Source organism: Micromesistius poutassou (assembly GCF_964030765.1).
Source record: "Micromesistius poutassou genome assembly, chromosome: 4".
Lineage (NCBI taxonomy): Eukaryota > Metazoa > Chordata > Actinopteri > Gadiformes > Gadidae > Micromesistius > Micromesistius poutassou.
The window spans coordinates 9007106-9033844 of record NC_140274.1 but is presented as its reverse complement, the minus strand read 5'-3'; the positions used below and the strand labels follow the sequence as shown (position 1 = coordinate 9033844).

General features: G+C 43.7%; 1 protein-coding gene across 1 annotated transcript; it reads right to left on the bottom strand.

Annotated features, from left to right (window-relative positions):
• On the bottom strand, positions 1–26739 carry pcp4b (Purkinje cell protein 4b). Its single transcript, XM_084466677.1, has 3 exons — positions 26662–26739; positions 8858–8909; positions 1–254 (listed from the first exon to the last, which is right to left on the bottom strand). Exons 1-3 carry the CDS (start codon positions 26668–26670, stop codon positions 121–123), a joined length of 195 nt encoding a protein of 64 aa, XP_084322803.1. The 5' UTR covers positions 26671–26739; the 3' UTR covers positions 1–120.

The following is a 26739-nucleotide window of genomic DNA, read 5'->3' as shown; positions in this document are numbered from 1 at the left end:
GTATGAATTATTTCACATGCAAATGCCACTTGGTCGTCATGACACCACACCCCTCCCGGCGCCGGGCCGCCGCTGCCCCCCTCGCCCCCCAGCCGTGGCGCCGTCCTCCCGGGGCGACCACTAGGACTTGTCGTCCTGCTTCTTCTTCTGGAACTTCCTGAACTGGGACTGGATGGCCACCGCCGCCTTCTCGGTCTCCGGGGCCCCCATGTCGATGTCAAAGTCCTCGGCGGGGACGTCTTTCTTGGAAGCGTCTGCCAGGGGATGGGGGGGTGGTTAGGGGGGAGACAGGAAGAGAAGGTTGCCGTTGGAAACCAGCAGCATCATGTACAAGCCCAGTTTGGGGATACGAAAGCCAACAAATGGCCAGTTGAGGAGCAGTTGAGTAAGAAAATTTTAAATGTTAGGGTCACCGTGGGGATGAGGATGTATAATAGGACATGCTGCAAAGCCAAATCTACTTTGATTTATATTTTTCTTTCTTATCTGATCTGTCGGACTAATCTCCACCACCCCCCCCCCCACCCCCCGACCATGTTGACTGGATCCCTGCATGGGGGTGTTAAGTGGTCAGTTATTCTTCCTGGTCAAAGCACAGAGAAGCACATCTCATGCACATCCCATAATTCTCTTTGAAGAACAGTCCCCTAATGGAAGGGGAGCTAGGGGACACTGGCTTGGTTCAGGGTTGTCCACTGTGAGACGTCTAATGGATCGGTGTCCAGTCCTTCTATAGGCATTTAGGATTACACTCAGAATGCATCCACCATCAACGCTAAATAATCCCTGGGGACTGATGTGCATTTCTGGTTTCACTATATATTATCCTCTTTGTACTTTCACAAAAGTATTTTTTTAAGGGGAAGGGTGGTGTAGATCAATACAAGATTTCAGGACCTTGGCAATAGCTTAGAGCACCTTAACAGCACCTTAACACACAATAGTCTCAGAATACAATGGAACGAGTTTAAAAAGTAAATCAGTCCCTAGATTATGGACGGACTCCCAGGGCTTCTGTTCATGTAGCGCTCGCCTTTATTGCAGCCCATTGGTAACATTTTAAACAAGTCTACTCTAAATTTAAATGCGTAGCCGAGGGATGTTTACAGCGCCATGAGGTATTTCGTATCGGAGCTGCCCAGATCTGGATGGTGTTTTGAATATATTAGGGAACGGCTATTAATAGTGAGCGGCTCTGCTCTCTTCTTCCCGTTTCACGTGTAATGTTTAAGACCGCTCATAAACCAAGCCAACAGCATTACGATAAGAACATTAGTTATGTTACTTCAAAAAAGGGAAAACGGCAAAACTGCACAACTCCACGTCTGGTGTACCACTGTTAATGTGTGACTAATCCCCCACTCGTCCCCATGTTATCACACCATCTGTTGTTGGTGGAAAAACCTAATGGTGGAGAATGAGAAGAATGCATCATTTGCCTCCCTTTGCGTTCTCCCTCCTCACCAAAGCACAGCTTCCCTAATCCCCGGGAATGCATCTCTGCATCATCCTGGGGTTGATCAATATGCTTTGATTATCAGAAAGCAGTTCAATTCAGGCATGAGGGAAGGAGAAAGAATGAAAGGGAGATGAAGAGAAAGGAGAAAGAGAGAGAGAGGAAAGGTGAGAGGACACAAGAGAGTATGGGGAAGAAAGAGATAGAAAAGGCTGCCAGTTTATCGACGGTCCGGGTGATCTCCCCGTTCCCTTGGGGCTGGGGCTGAATGGCTCTGTCTCGGGTCGTTCAAGGAGGAAACTCTAAGTGCCGTGTCAAGGCCAGCTCCCAGCCTCCCATTAATTGATATTGAATTGTATCCAATGCATTACATTGTCTGCTGTTTTCATCCATTCCGTATTCCCTATCAAACGGTGCCCTTTCACTTAATCACCAGACATGTTCGTAGGCTTTGTGCCTTGGAAGGACAAAATGAGCAAAGACTTTCGGTCATTCTTTGATGAGGAAATAGACTGGGGTTATAAGTGTTCTCTGTGGAAAGACTCGGGACACTAGAGGACGTCATGTGAGGAGGAACATGTGATGGAACACTGGAGGGTAAGACCTCACATTCATGTGTTGACCCTTTGTAGTCTGAAGCCCAAAACTATACTAAATGTTTGATTTTCACTCTGCCACTTTAATGTTACTGATGTATATAGTACAATATTGTCACTTTAATTTATGCTTTTTTGCTCTGGGAGATTCCAAAAAAACTCTTAACCCGATGACAAGTTTGAAGGGCTGTCACCACGGTTCTTATAAAAGGAGTTTTCACACTTTCATTTGTACTTTATTTCCCAGGACGGAGGACAGCACTGAGCACAGTAATGATGGATCACACTACCTGTGAGCATTCATCCTGCCCTCGCTATGGATTATCTATTCTATTGCTCCTGGCAGCACTTTCAATGCGCCCCCCATCCCGCTCCTAACAGGAGTGTAATGCCTGCTGTCAGGGCTGCCATCTTGGATCATCTTTACTGTGCTTTCAGCGGGAAGTGTGGGGGACGGAAAATATGTACATAATGGTGGTGGGCGACACTTGCTGTATGGAAGCGTGCATGTGTGAGACTGTGCGAGTGTCTGAGAGGGGATGGGCATAGTGTAGTTCCAATGTTTCCTAACCCCTACCTGCTCCGTAATGACTTAATAATGGATCTGCAATTTCACTGTAAGTCGTGTTGGATAAATGTGTCTCTTGAATAACTTAATAGTAAATAACCTTTCTTTAGCGTTGGGTGTTGGGTGTTCCAGTGAGTCTACTGCGAAGTGCAATTGGCTGGTAAAGGGCATTGCAAGACTGTCTGCTGGATGTTTGACAGGCTGACGTTAATGGTCCCCTCAACTTGTATTGAAAAGGAAAATGTCACTTGAAATGTCACTTCAAATGGAGGCTTTAATTGTGTTGAATAGAGAAAGCTTGAGTTCCAAACTATAGCAAACTAGCAAACACACAATGCACTTCAACTGAATCTGGGTTTGGAAAGAGTATATAGGGGAGCCTATGAGAGCCTAGGGGAGCCTAACTTAGTAGTGTGATTAGCAAATGGTAGTCACTAGCTTGTGTGCAGCAGGGGTGTGCTAGATTGTGTCTCCGAGTGAGAAGGTGGTGAGGTAAATATCAATGATGCTCCATCTTCTGGATCTCCTGAGGGCAGCTTGATTATTAAGGAGATTTACTGGCATCAATGAGCAGAGATGTGTATTCAAAGGACTGATGGCCCATTGATCAGCTTTCCTTCTTTCCGATCAGATGGATTTTGCTGAAGGAAAGAAACTGTGGCTTGTATCCAGCCTGTTTTGGTGCAGTATAAAAACATATTTTATAAAAACAAATTTTGTCGACAAACACACAGACAATTTAGCAGTATTTTTTGCACTGTGATTTAGGCTACCTGTGATGCGCCACTGGTGCAATTATATGATCATTAGTTTCTAGCTGGATGATCTACACAGAGGGTGACCTGGCGCATCACAGGCAGCCTCATAATCACACTGCCGAAAATAGTCCCGAATTATCTGTGTGTTTGTAGACTAACTTAAATCTTGTCGTGTTGCTACAGTGACTCGTTTTGAAAAAGCTATTATTCTGAAAACATTGGACTTTCTAAGCAGTCAAGTGAGTGTATTCCCCTCAAATAGACAGGAGCTAGGCTACTGTTACTTTGCAAGTCAGTGGACAGCTAATGGAAATAAAATGCTAACCCAGCAGACTCCCTTTCTGGACGCACAGTAGGGATGTCACGATACCAGAAATTTAGTAGTCGATACCAATACCAGTGAAATTCCACAATTCTCGATACCCAATTCGATACCATGGTCAAAAACAAAACAATAAATCCCATCTACTTTATTTATTAAAAACATTTAAACATTCCAAAAAACAGTGGCACTGGCATGTAGCCTTCAAGTAATGAATAAAAAGAAACCACTATTAACATTACAAAAAAAGAACAGTGGCATGTAGCGTTCAAGTAATAATAATTAAAAAAATAATAATACGCGCTGAAAGCAGGCAGTCATGCAGCTATGCGGCTGGCGTTTACACTTGTGTGCATGGCGGGGTTTAAAACATAACTTCCAACCTAATATTAAGTAATATAACCTAGGTGCGCAAGGCAGCCACAGGAGACGCCAACATTGTTTTCAACTGCTCGGTACCGCGCCGTATTAATTAACTAATTAAATTAAGTTTTGAAAAGAAAAAGTATTTGAAGCGAATAAGCAACGCTGTTTTTGATTTGTTTATTTGGTTTTGAACGAATAATTTTGGATGCATGCATCGGCTTTGAGTTGGTTTGTTTACTTTGAAACTGCATACGCTCGCAACACACACGCACACGTACGCACAAATTCACCGCCGCACCTACTATAACCTGCCGATCTTCAATCAAAACAACATCATGTAAGTGATGCCGAACGCAGTCGTACCATGCGTGTTTAGAAGCGCAACATTGAAACGGGTCCCGTCTGAAACAGTCGCGCGGCGCAGCGTTCCAAACGCAAAGTACTTCCAGACGCGACTCTTGTTATTCTTTTTATCGACGAGTCGAGGCGGAGCCGTCGCACTCGCTGCAGCTGCCGTCTTCCATGTTCCCGTGTAGGTGTATATGCTGCCCACGTGACGTCCAGAGGAATTGCGTCCTCGGTACCTACGGTACTAAGAAAAACGAGTACCGTCACGTTTTTTGAATTTTGGTATCGACTTGGTACCGAAGTATCGGTTCTCGTGACATCCCTAACGCACAGTGATCAATTTGGAACTAAACGAGGGTAAGACAGGTATTCGCCAATTCACTGATACCTCTGCTAACCCTTTAACACATAACAGAGACAACACACGGAAGAGTTCCTGCCACAATGTAAACCACCGACAATATAAAGAGAGACTGAAAAAGGAATCTAAAATAGCTTTAATTGAGTACATTAGAGCTAATTAAAAAAAAGAATTGGGTCATCCTGTGCTCACGTTAAGATATTGTGGCATGCTAATAATAACGCTGTGATAACCTTGAACTCAGGTGAGCCACTTTGAAATCCTCCCCACCGTCACCTATTTCAATACTCAGAATATTGAGTGTGTTTGAGAGGTTCGCTGAGGTTAAAACGGCTGTGCGTGCATACATCAATTGAGGTTAGATATTGTTTGTGTACTTGTTTAGTCCACTTCAAGTCTCTCCCAGCCTAAGGTCGGCGTGTGGGCTATTAGAAGGCTGCAGTAAACCGGTCCTGCCCCAGCTGTTGCACTGGTAAAGGCAAGGGTGTGTGTGTGTGTGTGTGTGTGTGTGTGGCTCCAATGAGGTTGACGGTGTGTCACAACACTCTTTGAAGGTCCAACGGCTGAAGGCCTTGAGGTTACAGAAGTCCTAGCCCAAGCGTTCATCTTGTATTTCACCTTTTCGTCTTTGTTTCTCTGTTCCTTTCTGTAGGCTATTTGCCTTTTTTGTCATTCTCTTTCTTTGCATGGGTCCAGTATCCAACACACTGAATGTGAGGCAACGGAGAGGATGAGGATCAACGTACAGTGTATGTCAGTGTATGTGTTCTGACACACAAAACGCTCAGACACCTGCGTAAACACCCTCCGTTGTCATGCGGGCATCTATCAGCAAATGCATTTACTTGTATTCAGTTGGAAAAAATGAGCTGGCTTTCACTCAACAAGAGTACCATCTTTCTCCCCATGCGTCCTTGAACTTCTGAGGGGTTGCCATTGGAGACCATGTGCTGCTGTGCGGCAGTGATGTGTGTGTGTGTGTGTGTGTGTTGAGTGGGGGGGGGGGGGGGGGGTTAAGTCAATGGCAGCGGAGATTCTGCCCCACCTACACTAAGAGCTTTCTCTCTCTTCCCACCTCCACCATCTATCTCTCTTTCTCCTCTTACCTCTCTTCCATCTCTTTATCTACCATGTCTCTCTCCCTACCTCTATTCCATTCCCCTCTCCATACCGCTCTCTCTCCCATCCTTTTCCCTACATCACTCTCTTCCTACCTCTATATACCATCTCTCTTTCTCTCTGTTCCATCTCTTTCTCTACCATCACTCTCTAACTACCTCTCTATACCATCTCTCTCTCTCCCTGCCACTCTCTCTATTCTCTCTTTCTCTACCATCACTTTCTTACCTCTATTACACCACTCTCCTCTCTCTTCCTACCTCTCTACCATCCCTCTCTCTCTCTCAACCATTTCTCTCTATTCCTACCTCTGTACCATCCGTCTCTCTCCCTCTCTCTTCCTCTCCACCATCTCTGTCTTTCTACTTCTCCCACTTATTCTGCTCTCCAATGCTATCTCCCTCTCTAACCATGTCATTAGGACCTCTCTCTCCCATCTCTTTCCCCCTCCGGTACTCTCCAACACTCTCTGTACCTCTACCATCCCTCTCGTCCTCTGATACCCTTTCTGGCTCTCTATCTCCCCCCCCTCTCACGGTCTTCTGCTCGACTGTTTTCTCGTCAAATTAATTCAAGGTCAGACAAGAAAGCGTTTGCAGTCCTTTGTGTGGCTGGTTTAGTGTCTTAGGCCTGGCTTAAGCTGGCTTTATCATCCTTCTTCCTCTTTTTAATTAAGGGAATAAAAGGCTTCTGAAAGCCATGGTACACCTGACCATTCACTCTTCTTTTTTACGTCGCCCCTCAGGCCAGATTAAGAGGTCAGGAATCGGGTCCATTAATTGCTGTTAACGGTTAGGGATAATAAGGGATTCTTTGAGGGGTTGGTTTCCACCTGGAGACTGATAGCCTGCTCCTGCAGATCCTCAGTGGTCACTATAATAAACCTGGCCATTAGGGGCCTTGAACACCGACCAAACTTTCTTTCTTTGGGCTTTTTTTGGACCTCTGTCAAGCTTTGTAACTTCCATGCGACTTTGGTGATCGGATCTGCCGAGAATCGACACTCGGATGTGAACTCTGTGGGCAGATCTGAGATCAGATCTCTTGTCCCTGCTAAATATTTAAAATACTTCCTGGTAAAATGCTGTTGATTGCAAAATGAGAGGCTCCCGTTCTTTTTGCTTAAAATGCTTGGTATTTGGAGCGGCCACAACAAATGCACAGTTTTCACCTGAGCTGAGTGGACATGAGTTTCATAATCAACATTCATTTGATGTTTTGTTTTCATGCAATTTCATTTTGAATATGAAACTAAAAAGTTTTGGTTTGTTGTACTTTTTCAGCATAATAAACATCTATGATAAACATCTCTTGTTCAGCAATTCTATACAGCTGAAAGTGATACTAAAGTGAACGCTTACTAAACTAATTCATTCCTTCACATGGCTGAAATACAATTAGTCAAAGCCTGAAGGTCATTTGAAATATGTAGGACATGGATCCATTATGAATAACTTAAAACGGTTGCACGAAACAAAGACTTTAGTGCAGATGAAAAAAGGCTAGCTGTTTTTTCATGATTCAGGAGAAAGTGGAACTGCTCAGAGCATATGGTCAGGTGTATACCAGTGGAATGGTTTCAGGACATAGCCATCCTTAAATTCCATCGTCACCAAAAAAAGAAAAATGCTGATCTGTTTTTTTTCCTTTCAGCTGGGCAGATTAGGTGCTCATGTTGGGGCTGGATAAGCTTGTAATGTGGTCATTACTTAAAAAATCCCTTTTGGCTAAGAGATACCTCAGGTTCCCTCTACTTGAATTCCTATTAAGGACTTTCCCCCTCTCTTATTAAACAGAAGGCTGTCTACACAACCATTCAAAGGAATTTCAGTCATGGGGATGGTAAAAGCTGTTTTATTATGTATTGCACCTGAATTGAAACATGAATAGAAATCACCTCATAGAGTTGATGTGTATGGGGCATGCATGTGTGGAGAAGAAAGACGCAAAAGTAACATACTCTAGTTTCTACTTCATCAGCATCATCTTTTTATCGCCAATATAATTTTGATGTGAGGACACATTGCAGATTTTGTCCATAAAACCTGGCGATTAAATTAAAATGCTTAGAAAAAGTGCTACTCCAGCACTATTGGGTTGTGTGTACTTTTTGCATTATTACCAGTGAGTCATAGCAATTTGTCAAGTGTAAATCAAATGTAAATGCTATTGCATGTACTAAGAAATGCAGATATGACCGCTGCCTCACCCTGCCTGTCACTTATGGTGGAGATGCAGACAGAAAGAAAGGAAATTGACCTTGTTTAAAAATGTGCCTTCATGTCCCGTCCTAAGAGGATCTGGCACTTTGAACTCATGTGTGGTGATTGATCCAGAACCCTTTGGTCAGCTGTTATGATGCTGTGTGTGTGTGTGTGTGTGTGTGTGTGTGTGTGTGTGTGTGTGTGTGGAGAGGGGTGTACCGAAGGCAGTTGTCCTTCAGCCTGTTACCGTCATTTGTTGTACATTTGCACAAATTTGTCTTAAGAGATGATCTTAAGATACAGTGATACTTACTGTGTAAACATTCTGCTCCAATAATCATTACCCCCTCGCTCTCTCTCTCCCTCTCTCTCTCACACACTCTTCCTCTTCTCTTGCTCTCTCTTCCCTCTCTTGTTCCCTGTAATCACCCTTCCAATACTTGCCTATCCCCCTCCCTTTCCTCTTCCCTTAGTAAAGTTGCAAACTTGCAACCCACGTGTTAAAATGGATACCCGGCGCGTGCAGAGCTGCTGTCGCGCTATTGGTTGTCTCCTCCCATGGGGGACACAGAGTGACAGAGCCAGCCCATATCAGACTAAAGTAGATCTGAAGCATTGGCATGGGGGAAGGTCATACCTCATCTTGGGGGAAGCATTCATTTAGAATGATGCCACAAATACACATTTGTTTAGTGTTCACGTCAACATCATCTCTCACACACACTGCGCGGTGGTTTTGTTGGTTTTGTGGTTTTGTACCTTGTGCTCCAGAGGTTTGGTTGTTGCTAGCCGCGGCTCCTGATCCTTGTCTCTGCGAAAAGAAAACAAAACACACAAGAGAAAGATTTAGCCCCCGGCCGGATGTTTTTTTCCATTGTTGCAGAAACCAAAACAATGGGCTCCCCTGACAAGAGATCATTAGGAGAACCCCAGTGTCCTCCTTGATGTTGTTGCTGCAAACCCCAACTGGCCCAGAAGAACGTCACACACTGCTACTGTAGGAGAGGCTGTGGTCATGGGGGTGGCCGACACACACCTAAGGGGATGAGGGCCGGGGGGCCAATACGTCTCCTACGGCTTTTCAGTGTAAAAGCCCGTCCTGCCAGTAAGCTATATCCGAACTGGAAGTAAACAACCCCCGGAGAGGATGTCTTGATCCAGAGCGACACTACACACTCTCCCCAGGCATAGATATGTGCTACATGTGTCTCACCCATTTGAGATGAAAAATATTTTTTGAACATACCCCCCCCCCCCCAGGGTTGTGTTTAACTTACGGATCTAGCAACGCAAGCAGGCTGCATTATACAGGGAAAGCTATTTTGAAAACACATCGGTGACAGGCCCCAGTTGATTGACGAGGACCAGTGTTTGTGCCTAGTATTTACTTGGCAAGAAAGAAATGTTTATTGGTAGAATGCCCCCTAGTGGACAGAATGTTTGATAGTGGCATTGGCGATGAATAAACCTGTGCACACAGTCAATTGGTAGGACCTGCATAGTAAGTATTAATAATAGGAGTAATAGGAATAATGGAGGAAGATTGACAGCTTTACAGTACTTCACGACCTGCTTTGTTTTAAGACTTGCTAACCAAGTGAACAAACATTTGAACGCAGATCTAAATTGTATTCTGACCGATGCCGACCGCGCCAATATGCCGTCCGGTGCCGTCTGCCTCGCCTGTTTAGGGTTTTCTGGTGCGTACCACCAGGCCTGAAAAACATTCTAGCGGCGACACTGGCTGAGTGCATAACCGCTCCGTCTGTCCGTGTCCCTATTCAGTGATGGACATTGACGTAATATTCTAATGCTTTCATTTGTTTCACTTTAGAATCGATGTGGCTGACTCCACCACCCAGACATAGGAGTGGAAGATGTTCAGTACAGAGTTTAAAGTGCCTGTGGAATGATTTCAGCCGAAGTAAGGAGGTCTATATGGACTATAAAAGTGAATACGTTCTATATCCATCCCAACATTCAGTCTCAGAAGCTCCACTTGCCAGATTACAAATAGCCATTGTTCTCTTGATGACAAGTCAAATTAATATAACTCTCTTCTTCATTTATGATATTGGGATATAGATGATAAGTCACCATCTATGTGCTTCCCTTAAATTCTTTAAACTGTCCAGACTCGGCACCGTGCGTGCGTTGAGAGTACATGATGTTGACAAGTGCTTCTGAGGGTATGGAGGAGAAGAAGAAGAAGAAGAAGAAGAAGAAGAAGAAGAAGAAAAAAGAGAAGTGGCGGTATAAGTCGAAAGCGGAGTAGAGGAGTGAAAACGCTCGACCACAATGGGCAGATTAGGAGAGGCTATTCTTAGAAACATATTACACTCATCCTTTTAAAATATGCAGCAGGGCCCGCGTCCACAGAGAAACTGAGGCAAAGAGAGAGAAAAACCAATAGCAAAGTGATGAAGGAAGAGGAGCAGATGGGCTGGAAGGAAGATAGGGCAATGGCGGGTGGATAGAAGAAAGGAAAATGAAAGAGAGAGAGGGATAGAGCGAGGGAGAAAGGGTGACGGCCTAGATGTTAAGCCCCTTCTAAACGCTACAGTGTTTAGGTGGCAGATGGAAGTTTAAGTGCTAGTAGTAGGAGACACAATACTGCACGGTTTTAACAGCCCGTGTATCAATGGTTTCCGGTACTGAAAGGGTGGGAAACACAACAAACAGCTCCGACTGCATTTTGTTCAACCAGAATAAAATCGGTTGCTTCTCACTATGATTCAGCACAGAATTTGTATTGCAGTTCTAGGAATTGGCATGGGACTAGATTTGGAATTGGCATAAATGTCTAGATCACAATTAAGATTCAGCACAGAATGGATATGATCATATATAAGTGCATCCATCCACACTGGTTGTATCATTAGCTATCCTAATTAGAGTCCGAAGGAACACAGTGCTGATACATAGAACTGCCTTGGTGGCCCAACCCTCTTCCATTCATCTTCTCCGTCAAAACTACATGCCAAGCACTCCATCATTGCCACAAAATGTGCGAAACTTGCCAGGAAGTTAAGCCAGTTCAAATTGGTATCATTAATAACAAAAATATTGTCCACTCTCCCTGCTTCATTCAGTCAAACCACACATGGCATCCGGGGAGACCAACGGTCCGTTTGTCACCGTGGAAAGAGTGGGAGAGCTTTTATCCTGTCATCTAAGGGGGAAAAATCATTATTCCCTCCCATACAATTATCAGGGGAAAGACATTATGGTGATATGATGACACCTTCGATATCATCAACTCTCACAGGTTCCTTCCAACTGGCAGCAGACGACATGTCACGCATAATAACCCATATTCCTCTAACATCTGTATGTGTGTGTGTGTGTGTGTGTAGTTGTGTGTGTGTGTGTGTGTGTGTCTGTGTGTGTGTGTATTATTTTTGTTTTGTTGTGTAGCATGCCAATGTTGGCAGAGAGACGAGAGGACAGCGAAAGAGAGAGAGAGAGAGAGAGAGAGGGAGAGAGAGAGAGAGAGAGCGTGTGATCAATTCTCACTGCTGCATTCAGACTAACATTGGCATTTGGAAGATAGATAACCCAAATCAACTCTGCCTCTGTCGACTCTTAGTGCCGACCGTGCAGAGAGAAACAGCAAGAGAGAGAACAGAGGGCCAGTTAGCTCGAGAAAGTTGTAACTATTTGCTATTTCGGCTCTTTATCGTTCTGCTTTAACTGGCGTTACGCAACCCGATACCACAATCTTGGAGCTCACAAGAGATATAAGCCATCCCATTGGTTTGAATTGGCGAAACGTACGCTCCGAACGCAAAGTGGTGCACAAATAAACCAGAGGAAACTCAGTTATTTTGTCTTTTCTCCCTTTCATATTACATCTATCGTCTCTGGCAATCCTTGTAGGAGTGAACGGTTGTTTTTTTCTATCCAGGCTCTTTTAGAGTGCGCAGTGAAAAGCGGCACGTGGAGATAAGCACGACGACAGAGGAAATGGTTTCATTTACGTAACCTTGTATTGGCTCCATCTCTGGGGGAATCAGCCATTCGCTATTTTAAACCTGCAACGCGTACTCGCTCTCTCTCTCTCTGGGGCCATGGCTCTTCCTCCTTCCTCCTCTCACAAGTATGTGCACGCACACACACACACACACACACACACACACACACACACACACACACACACACACACACACACACACACACACAGGTCTCCGGTTGGATGGTGTGCAAATGGCAGCGCGTGCTTGAATAGTCCAGGAGGTGCGGTGCCGAGAGCCTCTCTCACTGCATTATTAATCTGGCCTTTTCAATGCATCTCAAACAGAGCAGCGCTTTGATGCCGAGGAGGGCGATGGGCGGCGGGAGAGGTTGCGTGCTTGTGTGTGTGTGTGTGTGGGGAGGGGTGGGGGGGGATTGTGGAAAAGAAAATGTCCCACAAGCCCACAGCACAACACACCATGTGGCCTTCTGGTACAGCAGTTCTAATTTTGACTCAGGTTTCCTCTGTAATACTTAATTTTAAACGTGTTCATGTTTGTGTGTGGTGTGTGTGTGTGTGTGTGTTTGTGTGTGTGTGTGTGTGTGTGAGAGAATAAGCTTCCGATATGCAGAACATCGAGGTGTCGTTGCCTCCTCTTTATCTTTCTATATTAAATATTAGTTACCATGGCGCTGTTCTTTTTTCATTACTTAGTTAGTAACATCAGAAGAAGAACAAAAACTCAACAAAAAAATCCCACCTCCGAGAGTTACGAGACCAAAACTATGTTTCCAATGAACCAGTTGGCACACGGCCTTCTGGTCTCCCTGCAGTTCCCTGCAGCTCCGAACAACACCAGCCGATAAGACAACTCTTTTGTTCTGGCCTGTTTCTAATCCCATTTCAAAGCAAAGAGTTCAGACCCTTATAATGGCCATGAAATGAACTGGTGCCTTCGTCTTGGCTGCTACACTATTTTGCCAAGTGCTGATTGGCTAAGGTGGCGGCCATTGTAAGCATTGGCTCAGATGAATCAAAAAGGGGTTACAGACGCACACACACACACACACACACACACACACACACACACACACACACACACACACACTCTCTCAAACACACCACTGCCCTAAAGCAATCACAGCAACATAAAACTTGGCTCTTGTTGGATGTTTGCTTTTGCAGAACATGTAGAGCCCAGAGAGTGGCTATACTCTTGGTAATGTCATAAAAACAGGGCCCAGCGAGTTGAATGAGATATTGAATATGCCAGCCTCCCCTTGGATATCAATATGGTGTGATTAGGGATGCACTGATTCGATGTATCTGACATCCCTCCGACAGAAGGCTGGAACCGGCATCACAGAACACTCAAATAGCGATCTGATATCAGGTGACATAAATGTCGGATGTTACAAATGACCAGAGTATCTGCTTCGGTAACATCGATACACAAGTAAGATAGATATCCAATGTGTAAAAAGAAATCATACAAACCAAGCATCTAGGGCAAAAGTACCTCTAGCCAAACTATGAGTGTTTTAAAAAGCAACCATTAAGTTTACAATGTGAGCAAACAGGAGCTAGAGGTCCTCAAATTTCCTGATGTTCCTCACAACACTGCAGAGGTGATGGTGCAGTAACACACACACTCTCTCTCACTCACACACACACACACACACACACACACACACACACACACACACACACACACACACACACACACACACACACACACACACACACGCGTGCAAGGAAAGGTACCAGATGCTCCATGGAAACAGAACAGGTCTGGAGATGAGCCAAGTGTGTAAATTGCAACAACAGCAGCTCAGTAAGTGAGGTTACTAGGGAGGAAAGGGGATAACCTCACTCTGCATCCATGGAGCCACAGAAGGGAAGAATCCCAAAATAAAAAACAGGATAATTATATAGCATTAAAGGTGACACAACGAGATACATACTGTGTGTGTGTGTGTGTGTGTGTGTGTGTGTGTGTGTGTGTGTGTGTGTGTGTGTGGTCTCATGTAACACACCCACCAGATTGTGTATTGCGGTTGTGTGTATTCACACAACCACAAAAAAATAAAAAAATGGTTGCAAATTGCAGTGCCTGCTGCAGTAGAACTTGTGCCACCGGGACTTGGGACTTCAATTACAGAGAAAACAGCACAAATGCACACACTGTGTGTGTGTGTGTGTGTGTGTGTGTATGTGTAGATGGGCATACTGCAGATGCATGTTTAACTTTGGTTTGGGCTCTGTGGGGAAGGAATGGGATAGAGACGTGTAGAACGCGATAAGAGGGAGGGAGCGGATTAGATCCCCATTTATTGGTGTAATGGAGTTCAAATATGCCTGTTTTCTATTCTCTATTCTACCTTTGTGGGTGGCTTACTTTAGCCTGATGTGTATTGTGTACCTGATGTGATTTTCCAACCATGAACAATGGAGCTGTGCTTAACAATGATCTGTGCTTAACTAATGAACACCCTGTGTGCCCTTGACACTCAGCAGTGTTCAGTACCAACAGTTCTGTTTTCTACACATTAATCAAATTGAACTTTTGAACATTTAAAGTTGACTGTCGTTTCTAATTTACAACTTTCTTGATTGATAGTCCACCACTTGATGGTGAGCAGAATATTTTTCGAGATATTATACCCGTCGGCAGGGATTGGTTGTGGTGTGTGTGTGTGTGTGTGTGTGTGTGTGTGTGTGTGTGTGTGTGTGCGTGCGTGCACAGGTGTGTGTGTGTGTGTGTCCATGTGTAAAGTGATGAACTGCTGCTGCAGTCTTTTGGGGCGAGTGTGGGGCTACTTTAGAGTAAAAGCACACACCGTACAGTACCTTCCTGTTCTCCTCCTCCTCTTACTGCTATAGAACCTTACTGTACTCCTCCTCCTCTTACTGCTATAGTACCTCGCTGCACTCCTCCTCCTCCTCTTACTACTATAGTACCTTAGTGCACTTGTCGTCCTCCTCCTCCTCCCTGGCATCTCATAAACCATTCAGTGTATCCTCCCAGTGCATGTTGTCAGAGCGGTGTGTGTGTGGTGTATATGTGTGTGTGTATGTGTGGTGTGTGTGCGTGTGCGCGTGTGCGTGTGCGTGTGTGTGTGTGTGTGTGTGTGTGTGTGTGTGTTTGTGGACTGCAGCGTGTGAATGAGGCGTAAGGGGTTTTTTTTTGCACAGTATGAGCATGAGCGTGCAAGGGCAGGATTGCATGCAAAGCATATTATGAATCACCGTGTGTTTCACAGCAAAACATCTTCTCATAGAGTCATAGCGGCTCGAGCAGAATGCAAATGCATAAGCAGAACCGTTCTTGGTCAATACCCCAATAGGTAGGGCTGGTATGAGTACCCGCTTGCTTGTAGAGGATGCGATTGGATGGTTTCTTATTGGTGCAGTGCAGTAAACTGGCCAATTATTACCACCACATCTAAACCTCCAGACGGCCCTCTCTGAAAGACTAACAGGAAAGATGAACTGCAGTTTTGGGAATTACAATCCCAGCGATGGTAAAATAAAAACAATATAAACTGTGGAGAGGGGGGAGAAGCCGCATAAACCTATGGCTGAGAAATCGATGTTTCACTGTAATCTCAAGGTTCAATCGTTCCACATATTGGTCAATATAATAACTAAATCAATCCCATGCAAAAAATCGATGCCGGCACACGCACACTTGAGAGAAAATGGCAATCTGACTACATTACCATGGCAAAGTACCACATCCATTTACAATGCCTTTCACTATACCAATGTGATATTCCATTATAATCACATAAATATCTGATAATGCTTTAAGAAAAATCAAGCCAACATATGTTGGATTCATGGGGAAGATATATTAGGCCCTAATGGATGTTGAAGGTACTTTGGTAAGCCAGTAATGCCAGTAATTCTCTTTCTAGTAATGTACTTAGAGCCAACTTGGACAATAGAGAGACTTAACCTTTCAAGTTACTGATTTGTGTTTGTGAACATCCTCTGCTTTTTTGATTGGCTGAATGCTGCCTGCAAGCTTGGGAAAGTCTGATTGGCCACTTCATTTGGGCTGACCCGTCCACTCTCGAATGCTCTATAAAGGAATGTTTGTCACTTTAAATCGCCTATAAATGCATACTGACTCATTTGTATGTAGAAATAGCTCCACCGAGCTAATGGAACATCATTTACTCATACGCAAAGCACAGAAAATAACCTACACTTATTTTTCCTTCCCTCGGCACTTTGACTCGAATTAGTCAGATGAAATTGTGTCACAAGTGCTGCAACCCTTCTAAGGTAAAACATTTGTATATTACATTGAAGAAAACTATAGATTAATTCCAAAATGTTCTCTCCCATAATATCAGCGAAACATACTTTTTTCGATTCCCAGAGGGCAAAATAATTACACCTAACGCTTCTGTTGAAGTTATTTCATCAAAGTCCTTTATGTTACACCAGCTAATGAGCCTTGAAATTGCTCAAATTACTTCAGGACGACTTTCAGTGGTGAACGTGTCACCCAGCTCCCGGGTCTCCTTGTGAGAGCAGCATTCAGCCCTTCACCTGGGGGCAGAGGGCCACTGTGGAGAGACACACTGGCCTCAGAGAAAGGATCCAGGATCATGTGAGGGCTGTCCTCGGCTCCACTCACAGTGGAGGGAGTTTAGAGTTTGGCTTCTATTTTCAGAGAGTAAAAGAACAGACAGAGAGCATTTGGATTGTTGTGTATGCAGCTCCCCATGCGCTTCTATGGCTAATAAAGCCATAGAAATAACATTTCTGTTCTACTAAAAAATAAGCTCAATGTATGCAAATAAAGACAACAACTACTACTCATACGCATATGAAAAACAAATAAACCCTACAAGAAACATAATCTTCATTGTTGTTTTAACTGATAGCCTGTTCCGTTTCAACCTGGGAAGATAATCTCTTGGATGTGGTATACTAACTCTTACCCATTAACTACTATTCATGGATGACGATATACTGTATATATTTTGGCACAAATGATTTAAATACTTGCATTGACCAAATGTTCAACAACTAATTTACATTCTGTCAGCAAAGAAAAAAATCCTCCCTTCAGCCATTTCAATGTTCAAAATCACCCTGGCATTTAATGAGGATGGAAGCGGTCAACAGAGTATAATCTGCTTTTCTAAATATGTTAGTATTTTTTTCGGTCGCTAATCGTTTCTAATTAAAATGCACAGCTGTCATATGATGTGATGGGACGGGACTTTTGGTCCCAGCTGTGAGCTGGCCAGCACATGACAAGCATCACCATAAGCCTGGACGCTGGCCCCGGCGTTAACACCCCGCCGAACCGCTGGCCCGTCTGCTGCCCCCGCTCCCCTGCCAAGTGTGCCCTTCAGCCCACACGACGCGGCCACTCGCCGATGTGCACCCAGACGACCCAGATAGCGCTCTCCATCAGATCAGGCGTTTGTGGGTCAAGCGGCAGGAGAGTTTGCTCTCGCAAATGAGCTGAAAAGAGCAAGGTGTTCAAATTAAGACTCCTCTAATTACGAGGAAATTAAAGAGTCCTCCTTCCTGTGCTGGTTGGGTTCTAACGAGCCACCGCTGGATTCCAGCAGCCCACCGTGGTTAGTCCCAGGTGACCGGGCGCTAGCCCACTCTCTGATGTGTTAATAATAGGACAGGAATAGAGAACCATCGCGTGGATTTAACAGCACCGCCAGTTATTAAAGGATTAGCATCAGCGTGAAGACTGCTACAAACAATGTATTTGTGCATTGCTTCTATCGATTTGGGGGCGGGGGACCAAATTGAAACTGCCACAAATTGTATTGGAGAAAGATAATATGCAGAGACGATGTGAAACCATGCAGTACAATAGGGCATTAGAGCGTAATCAACTGATTACAATCAAAATATAACCATGTGAAAATAAAATCAGTGATGTGTAAAATCTAACAAGTCAAGGAAGGAGAAGACATAATAATACCGTACATACTTTTCCGAGGCAATTGTCAGGCTTTTGATGTGGGCTCCTATTATCCTTTGAGTTCTGTGCCACACTCGATAGCATTAAGAATTTAAAAGAGCAGAAGTAGGCCACAGAAGACGAGCAGCAAGACGAGCAGCACAGAAGACGAGGATTGCATGCTCTCGCTGTTGTTCAACAATATGGGAAGTGACAAATTAGCACTTGGTTTGCGTGGGAGAGGAGGAAACCTATCCACGGTAGGGACAGCCACCGCAGCCTCCTGAGCAGCTGGGAAGAAACCTCCACCCTTACCAAAACCTCTGGTTCAGAGGTGAAACTGGATTCAAATAAGAGAGATACTTTATAGACGATTTGTCTTTTTTTTTTAAACATGCTAATTATACGATACAATATGAACACTCTGCTGCGGATTTCAAGTGCATGTGTGGTGGAGGAAATATGAATTATTTCCTCAAAAGCTTGGTTCTATTTCTGGTGACATCTGCAGAGGGCACATCTCATGGCTTCCAGCTCCTGCCCCCCGCAGCCTGTTCATCAAAGAGCTGGCTGTGACGGTGTTGCTTTGAAAAATGGCAGCGGTCGAAAAGGTTAGAGAGCTCTCTGGGTTCGTCACAAGGTCCAATGGAATGGAACTAACTGGTGGATTCTTCATCCCATTGCCTCACTTTCTTCTGAGTCATCGTGGTTTGGCTTGAGATGTGTGGAGGCATTCAAGCATTATTTGAATCCCATATCGAGCTATATCCCGATGTAAATCTGTCAATTAACTCCGGCATTAGGGTCTTTGTTTGCTTGTCTATCCATGCATGCTGTAAATTTGCGAGTGCTGAATTAATAATGGCCCTAAGTAATAAACAGATATAATTCAGAAATTATGATTGACGCTTTGAGCAACCCCCAAACCCCACCACGTTGCCAAGTGTTCCCCTTATCTCTTCGAGCAGAAGAAACGTCAAATCTCCAGCCACGCTGCTAGTTAGATTAGCTTTGTTCACATCTGCTAACATTTTGTCCACAGAGACACAATCTTATCCCAGGCAGCATTTATTTCTCTTCTGCTTGAGCTACTGTTGAAATTGGTCCACAAGTCTCTCTTCGTCCATTATGGAAAATACCCTCAATATTGTAATTCTTCTGTACCTGAACTAAAAAATTAGTTAGAATGCCTAGGCATACTTTGTGCTTGCTGTGCTTTGCTAGCTAAACTGTCACATATCGACGACCATGTCTACAGTAACTGCTCAGCACAATCAGCAGCCCATAAATCCCAACTAAATGGATACAAAAATCCAGTTTTTATTTAACTTTACAATTTGAATTGTATGGCCAGGTTAAGGGAAAATTCAAGTATACTATTACATATTAAGTGCTTCTAATTTGACAAAAGTGCTATTCTGTTACAAGCTTTTGTGATGCAAAAAGATAATGTTGTAGTTTTACCATGCATACAGTATGACCAGGCTTTTGACTTCCCACCATTCTTATCTATGTTGGCCATTATGTTCTGTGTTAAATTTATATTCACAAAAATGGAAAATTAATTAAGGGGAGGTATTTAATCTTAGAATAGTCAAAGATAAAACAGCTGTTTTGCATATCCTCACAATTCTTCACAAGATTAGATATCTTTTTCTTTTTGCAATTAAAAGTTCAAAGCATAGAGCCCCAATCCTAAAAATACCTGATCCTCATTCTTAGTTAATAATGTGTATAAAGTAAAGAGTTTCAATTACAGCACCTGCAAAACATCACATCCCACAGAACAGTACAGTTCTACTCAGTATGTCTACTGTTTTCTAATTTTAATGAAAAAGTCAAGCATAATCTCTGCCACCCTTATTCAGGTTAACGTCAAGGCTTGACACATTATGTTATGAGTCACGACATATGGAGAAAGCAAAAAGAGACAGGTAATTGCCACAACTTTTGCCTCATGTTGTGCAACTTTGTGGGTGAGTTACTTTTTACATATGTAGAAAGCACATTGTTTCTAATTGCCGGAGGTGGTGAAGCTAATTATGAATTCATTGCATTTGTTCCCAATGATTTTCCCATTCATTTGGCCACCAGCATCCCTGCAGTCAAAACAAAAGCTATTCCCCACGGAGGCCAACAGCAGCACTGGCATAGTGGAAGGTTCATATGGGTCTCTCTAACATATTAGATTAGCCTTGAGACCTCCGCAATCCCAAAAGTGTTTTTTCTCTACCAAACTCCAATCTGTGGTCAGCATTGTGGCAAGGTTTTGTGGGAGTAGGTAGCAAGAATGTTGGGCTGGTAATCAAGACCATCTCAAGTTTATCAACTGGCAGTGCTGAAACACACACACACACACACACACACACACACACACACACATCTTTATCCTATATCATCATCCATTAACCAGAAGACGAAAGCACTGCCGTTTCCGCCAACAGAAATGGGATCAATAAATGTGCCAATTTATAATTTTTTATCATTTCATTTAACTTGCCAATGCATAATGCTGGTGGCCAATCAAGTCGGGCAACTGAGAGGAGTCTACAGTGCCTTTTTCTGTAAGCTCGTAATTGGCACGTACTCGGCCAGCAGTAGTAAACTGTAAAAAAGTGTCTGTAAAGATTTCAAATCAACACCATGTAGACTTGGCCATTGTAGAAATACACTTCGTCTACTCATTTTAATGACTTTTCTTCAGTAGAATATCTCTGAAACATAAAACAAGGCATAACTCCGCCCCTTGCAGTTTTTGTTTCCAGCCCAGGCACTGTGCCATCCCCCAAATAAATGCTGCTATAACATAGTAGGACTGCCGGATCCCAGATTAATTCTAGATTAATACATTAATCTAACCCACAGTCTACAAACTTTAATTACAGCTATAATACTGCATTTCAAATCCCATCATTATTCTCAAAAATATATATAATGTGAACTTGATTAAATTTGTTGCCCTTCATTATTCGAGAATAGGTGTCTTTTTACTTTGTTCAGGTGATTCAATGTTCACAAATGCCAGAACAGCATGTGCCCATGCAAACAAAACAATAGCCAGTATGAGACCTACTAGACAAGAGCGGCTAAAAAACACAGTATATGCAAAGGGCTTTGTGGCTCCTGCGACCACGGCTGGGTTAAGGTTTTCAACCTTTATGCCATGAGGGAGGGACTCCCCAGCAGTAAGGCCCACTGTGTCTGTTGTACACAGCGTACAGGGTAGACATCTCTGTTGGAGGCCAGGGCATCAGATCAACACAATCCAACAAACCTCTAATCCACCAGTGCAACAAGGACCAAAGCTGCTTAACATTGTAATGTTCAGGACTGTTTCTGTTTTGTGATTACCAATCTGGAAATGCTAAGGCAGGCTTATCTTCTTTTGCTTCTACAGAGCGAATAGGCAGTATAGGCAGAGTTGTTGTACCCTCAGTGGTAGCTTACGAGCTTGCTTTGATGATTAAACAAAATGAACCCCCTTGTTAAAGCACACATAGCCAGGGGTGGGCCACACTGGGCCAGGGCTATCCGGGGCTCATCCTCTGAGGATATAGGCCTCCCGAACATCGCTAAGCCCCTGCGCATCAGCCCTCAACATGAAATACATACTCATATTTCCAATCTATTAAATGATACTGAAATAAATGGGTCCCCCAACTATAATAAGGAATGATTTTGATTAAAAAAAAGAAAAAGAAACGGAAAAGCTATTTCTGGAGTCACTCTAGAAATCCAGACCCATTAATCCCAATTGAATGTCATCTCATCTTTCCAACTGAAACAAAAAAAAACGGCAGCAGGGCCCCGGTGGAGTCATCCTCCACCCCCACGACGGGTATCGAGAATGACGGATCAAACTGCAATTGGAAATCCATCCCAAGTAGTAACTCAGTAAAACATCAATCCGTCGGTGGATACGCAGAGCCCCCACCCCCTGCTCCCTGAAGCCTCAGAGCGGCCCTCGGCCTCTCCCTCTCCCTCTAATCAAGGGGAAGGGGAGTGCAATGATGTGTGGCGATGTCAGTTCAGCAATAGAGGGGGGACGGGGGGACGAGGAGAGATCCCACCCCACATCAGCCTGGCAGTTATTGTGCAGTGGTCAAAACACAATCACATCTCAGGCTTAGCTGCTTCTTGTGTGATCCCCACATCCATCCACAATATGAGCCATGTTAACACTTTAGTGTTATAGCATTTGGACACAGCGGTGTGTGTGTGTGGGCGTGTGTATGCTACGGAAAGTGTATTCGTCTAGGAGTTATAATGCAAAGAAAGGGAGGGCACACTAGTGGGTGTATAAAATTGCGAAAATTCCTTTTGTTCGCATTAACTGATGTGTAAATCTTTTGTATGTCTGACGTTTAATAGCATTTTGCGGTGAAAAGGCTTTGTATACACCATAAGGTGACACCAAAGCCAGGTTGTAGGTCTTTAAAGTCTAGGAGTCTCGGAAGCTATTCAAGGTTGTCTGACTCAAGTGTGGGTATTAATGTGACAACAGAAACCTCATATCCTCATTGAGCAAATTCAACACACACACAAAACAGCACTAATAGCTTCTAAAAGAAGATTAAGCAGCTTTTTTGACATGTGTCAAACGTGGCCAAAATAAAGTAAGCCAAATCCAAAATAGGATAAACACAACAACATATGGCGTTTCACTGTATCCCAGATACTTTAAAGTCTTAAAAAAAAGGAAAGGAAATAAATAAAACATATTGGAACTTTGAAAACACTGCAGGAGCTGGAAAAGGCAGTCATGATCTGGCAACCAATCTGGGCTGAGCTGAAGCTAATTTGAAGTCCTGCTAATTAGTTTCCCTAATTAAATCCCCAGACACTTTGGGCCGACGTTGAGGGTCATTGACTGTGAAAAGTTCATTACCAACCTCCAAAAACACATACACCTAATGATGTACATGAACACACACATGCATGCACACACACACGTGCACCCGTGCGCACCGGCACACACCATGTTTAAATTGTAAACCTTACAATAAATTACCCCTTTGATGTTAATTCGATCAGAGGGGTTACCAAGGTCTGATCAATACAATCTAAGCACCCTTTGACTTAATCCATATGTCCTGAGAAGAGAACCATATATAGAGCACCACACACCAATGATAGATTAACACATAGATTACTCACACACCACAATCACACCTACATTGGAATTATTCAAAAAAAAGAAAAGTACAGGAGACTTGCAATGGACCTATGCTATGTTCTGCTTAGAAACAGACCAGGAGTCAGGCAGTTTAATCATCAAATATGTTTTACTATAAAATATAAATATCAGTCAACAGTAAGTGAAGCATCTGTACAAAATTGCTTCCAGGGCACTGTGACCTTTCAAGGATTCCACCCTCATTAGCCTTCCATGTGCTATTTAATGATACTTTTGCGAATACCACCTTATTTTTTACTTTTGGCGACATTTCTTTGAAAACCGTTGTTAATCATCCTACATAGTGATATTGAACCAATTGCTCTGCCACAATGCCATGGCAAATTGTACTTTTTGGTTGTGCTTTAATTGAAAGCAAAGAGGGCCGTGTGGATGATTTCTCATCCAGGAGCAACAGTAGCAAATAGAGGCTTAGCACCGAGTATAGAACAGCTTGTATAGAATGTCCCCTTATGACGGATTGGGCCAATTGGGGCGATAGCAAAACATAGGCTGTGCTGTCGGTGTAAAATACCCAGTAAAACCACGGCAGCGTGTAAGGCTGAGAAAACTAAGTCCAACAGCCTTGGACTTATGCCAGTTTTATGAAAAGATACACGGGTATATACAGCTGAAAGATGTAATTCTTCTTAATTGTGAAACAATAAAACTATAAACTATGTGTGCGAACAATATGGGTAAGTGAATCCCTAGCTGTTCCTCTCTCTCCTGGGTCCCCTGAGAGAATTACTTGTTCTCACCTATCAGGTCACAGTCATACCTTGTGACATGGGAGTCGTCACAAACTCTTCCGGGCGTGTTTTTAGGATGAATCTCTTTATTTATTTGTTTCGGTATTGGAGCAATGTGCAATGAGCGATGTGAGCTTGTGTGCCCCAAGCTGTTTACAAGGCCAGTATAGAACATACAAATCGCAAACAAACCTCTTGATATTAACTTTGAGCATGTGCTTACCCTTGGTATAAATGATAAAATGATCAAATCTGCGTGGGACGTTTAGAATTTTGTAACTTTATTGAGGATATTTATCACTTCATCGCTGAACATGGAACACAGGCAAAATCAGTTCTTTTTCAATAATATCTCCAAGGGTAATGTCCATACACGGTAGTAGAAGGGTTCAAATGTAACACAGTGCCTCAAGTGTTGATTCAGGTCATTCGCTGAAAAAGAGTGCATGGCAAAAAACACCATTCCAAAGTTTGAAAAACGATAAATTATATAACGCACCCGCTAAGCCGTATGTGTAGTCGGCCAGAGAGCAGAAGAGGGTATCGAGTGTTGTTGGGAGAGGGGGCACAAAGTTGGGGGCGGGGGGGGGGGGGGGGGGGGGTGGGGGGGTGGCTGCAGTGCTGACCACTGCAAGACTCATCCATCCAGAATTTGCCAAGCCGCTCCGCTTCAATCGCAGATTTTGCATTAACGTCGGGGAGGAAGGAGGAGTTGTGTGCTGCGGGGAGCGAACAGAACACAACATGATTCATGCTATTGGCCGGGTCCTGCTTCTGCTTTCAGCAGGGTCCGGTTCAGATTGGCCCTGCGATTACACCTGGGCGTGGGCGGTTTTGCTTAGTTTTTGCATATTGTTCAACAATTAGAATGGGTGCATTGACAGGGGTTCCAGTTTTATTCTCAGATGTATAACCTGTGTTGTTTGTCTGCACACAATTCACACGATATAACTCCTGATGCAATCAACCAGTGAATCACCGCCGCCGGCGATGTGCATGGGGGTGTAACGGCAACGTCTGCAGTGCCACCTACCACTTTGACATAATGGTACACTGCAGACATCACCCCTGGGCGACAGGACCCCTTGTTGATGTAGTTATGTCAGGAAGATGCCGCCTTGTATAGAAGGTATATATATATATATAGGTTGCATATGGGACACACCCATATGCAAAAGAACTATGAAAACCCTCTTAATCCCAAACAGCACAGAGAAGCTCCTCTTCCTGTTGAATCATCCCCTCTCTCGGTCACTCTCTCTCTCTCTCTGTCGCTCTCCCTCTCCTCCTCTCTTTCTCTCTCCCCCTTCTCTCTCTCTCTCTCTCTTGCTCCCTCTCGCTCTGTCGCTCCCTCTCTCCCCCTCGCTGTCTTTCTCCTTCTCTCTCGCTCTTGTTCCCTCTCTCTCTCTCTCTCTCTCTGGCCCTCCCCCCTCTCTCTCCTTCTCTCTCTCTTTCTCTCTCTCTCTGGTGCCCTTTCTCTCTCTTTCCCTCTCTCTCCCTCTCTGCCACTCATCTATGTACACAGGATTCAGTCATTTCAAATAGTTGAATTTGCAATAGGATGGATCTCATATCAAGTCAATCCAGTTCATACAATATTCTCCATGAAAACCTAATGAGGTGTATAATAGTTTTGACAAAGGTATGATTAAGCCATATCAATGAGCGTTCAAAAAAAAAAATCAACTATACTATTTTTTGCTCTGTAGTTTTTTTTCTTTATTTTGCCTATATGTTACTGGTACACTTGGGTTCATTTTTCAAAGCAACTTTTTTATTTGCCAGCAAACAAACACATCCGTGCTCTCCGTGGCTATTAATAAACATTGGACTCCACCACTCCAGTTGTAAAATAACGGAGTTGGAACATCTGCTCCATAGATATCAGTATGTGGCTGGCGCTGGGAAAAACCTCACGGCAGTTTCCCATTACAAACGGGTTGCCTGAAGCTGCAGTAAGTGCATAGGTAGCCTATATCGAGAGAGAAGCAACCCGTTATAGCCAGATAGTAAGAGATTTTTTTTTTTTTTAAAGCATGAAAACGGCAAAAACGGCATATTAAAGGCGATATTTTTTATGAATATTAATATTGGTAGGCCATTAAATAAACGTTGAATTAACTTGCCTACATCTAGGGCTACTTATAATTAGCGTTCTACTTCATTTATGTCACAATTTAACTTGATGGATCAGTGTAGGCCTATATATTCGTCTATTCATAAGAATAATAAATAATGATTTACACTGTTTCACAAAAACCCCTAAATACATTGTTACTACATTTTGCATTTTGGTCTTAATAATGTGGGATTTTTTTTGACCAATGATGCAACTCTAGCCTTGATTCGCGTTTGTTTCCCTCGAAGTGAACTCCGTGCAGGATAAGACCCTAAAGTCGCACAGCCTAAAATGTCTAATAGTATAATAATGTTCCCCCTACACCGTGGACCCTCTCACGAGGGATGCCGTCACGGAGTCTCCGTCGCGCGCGGAGTTCCCTCCGTGGAGGCGCTCGCGGTTAACTTTTGCACTTAAGCCTTTTAACCGAAAATAACGCATCGCGTTGGAGAACGAAATCATCCCTCCGTCATTAATCATGTCACTTTAAAAACCACCGTTCCGTTTCCTATCTCGCGTCGCGCGCACTCGCACGGGGGGTTCACGTGCAGCGTTCCTCTACATTCCTCTACTTCGTTGTTGTTGTTTTTTAAATAAATGAAATGTCCTACCTCACTCATGATGGAGCTTAATCTCGGGTACTCGCGTTTTCCAGTGCGTGAATCGTAGAATCTCAACTTCTTGCTACA

Excerpts from the sequence above, each read along its gene's own strand:
- pcp4b (XM_084466677.1), bottom strand. Across the intron at positions 255-8,857 it reads CCAAACCTCTGGAGCACAAG|ACGCTTCCAAGAAAGACGTC; the intron begins GTACAAAACCAC and ends ATCCCCTGGCAG.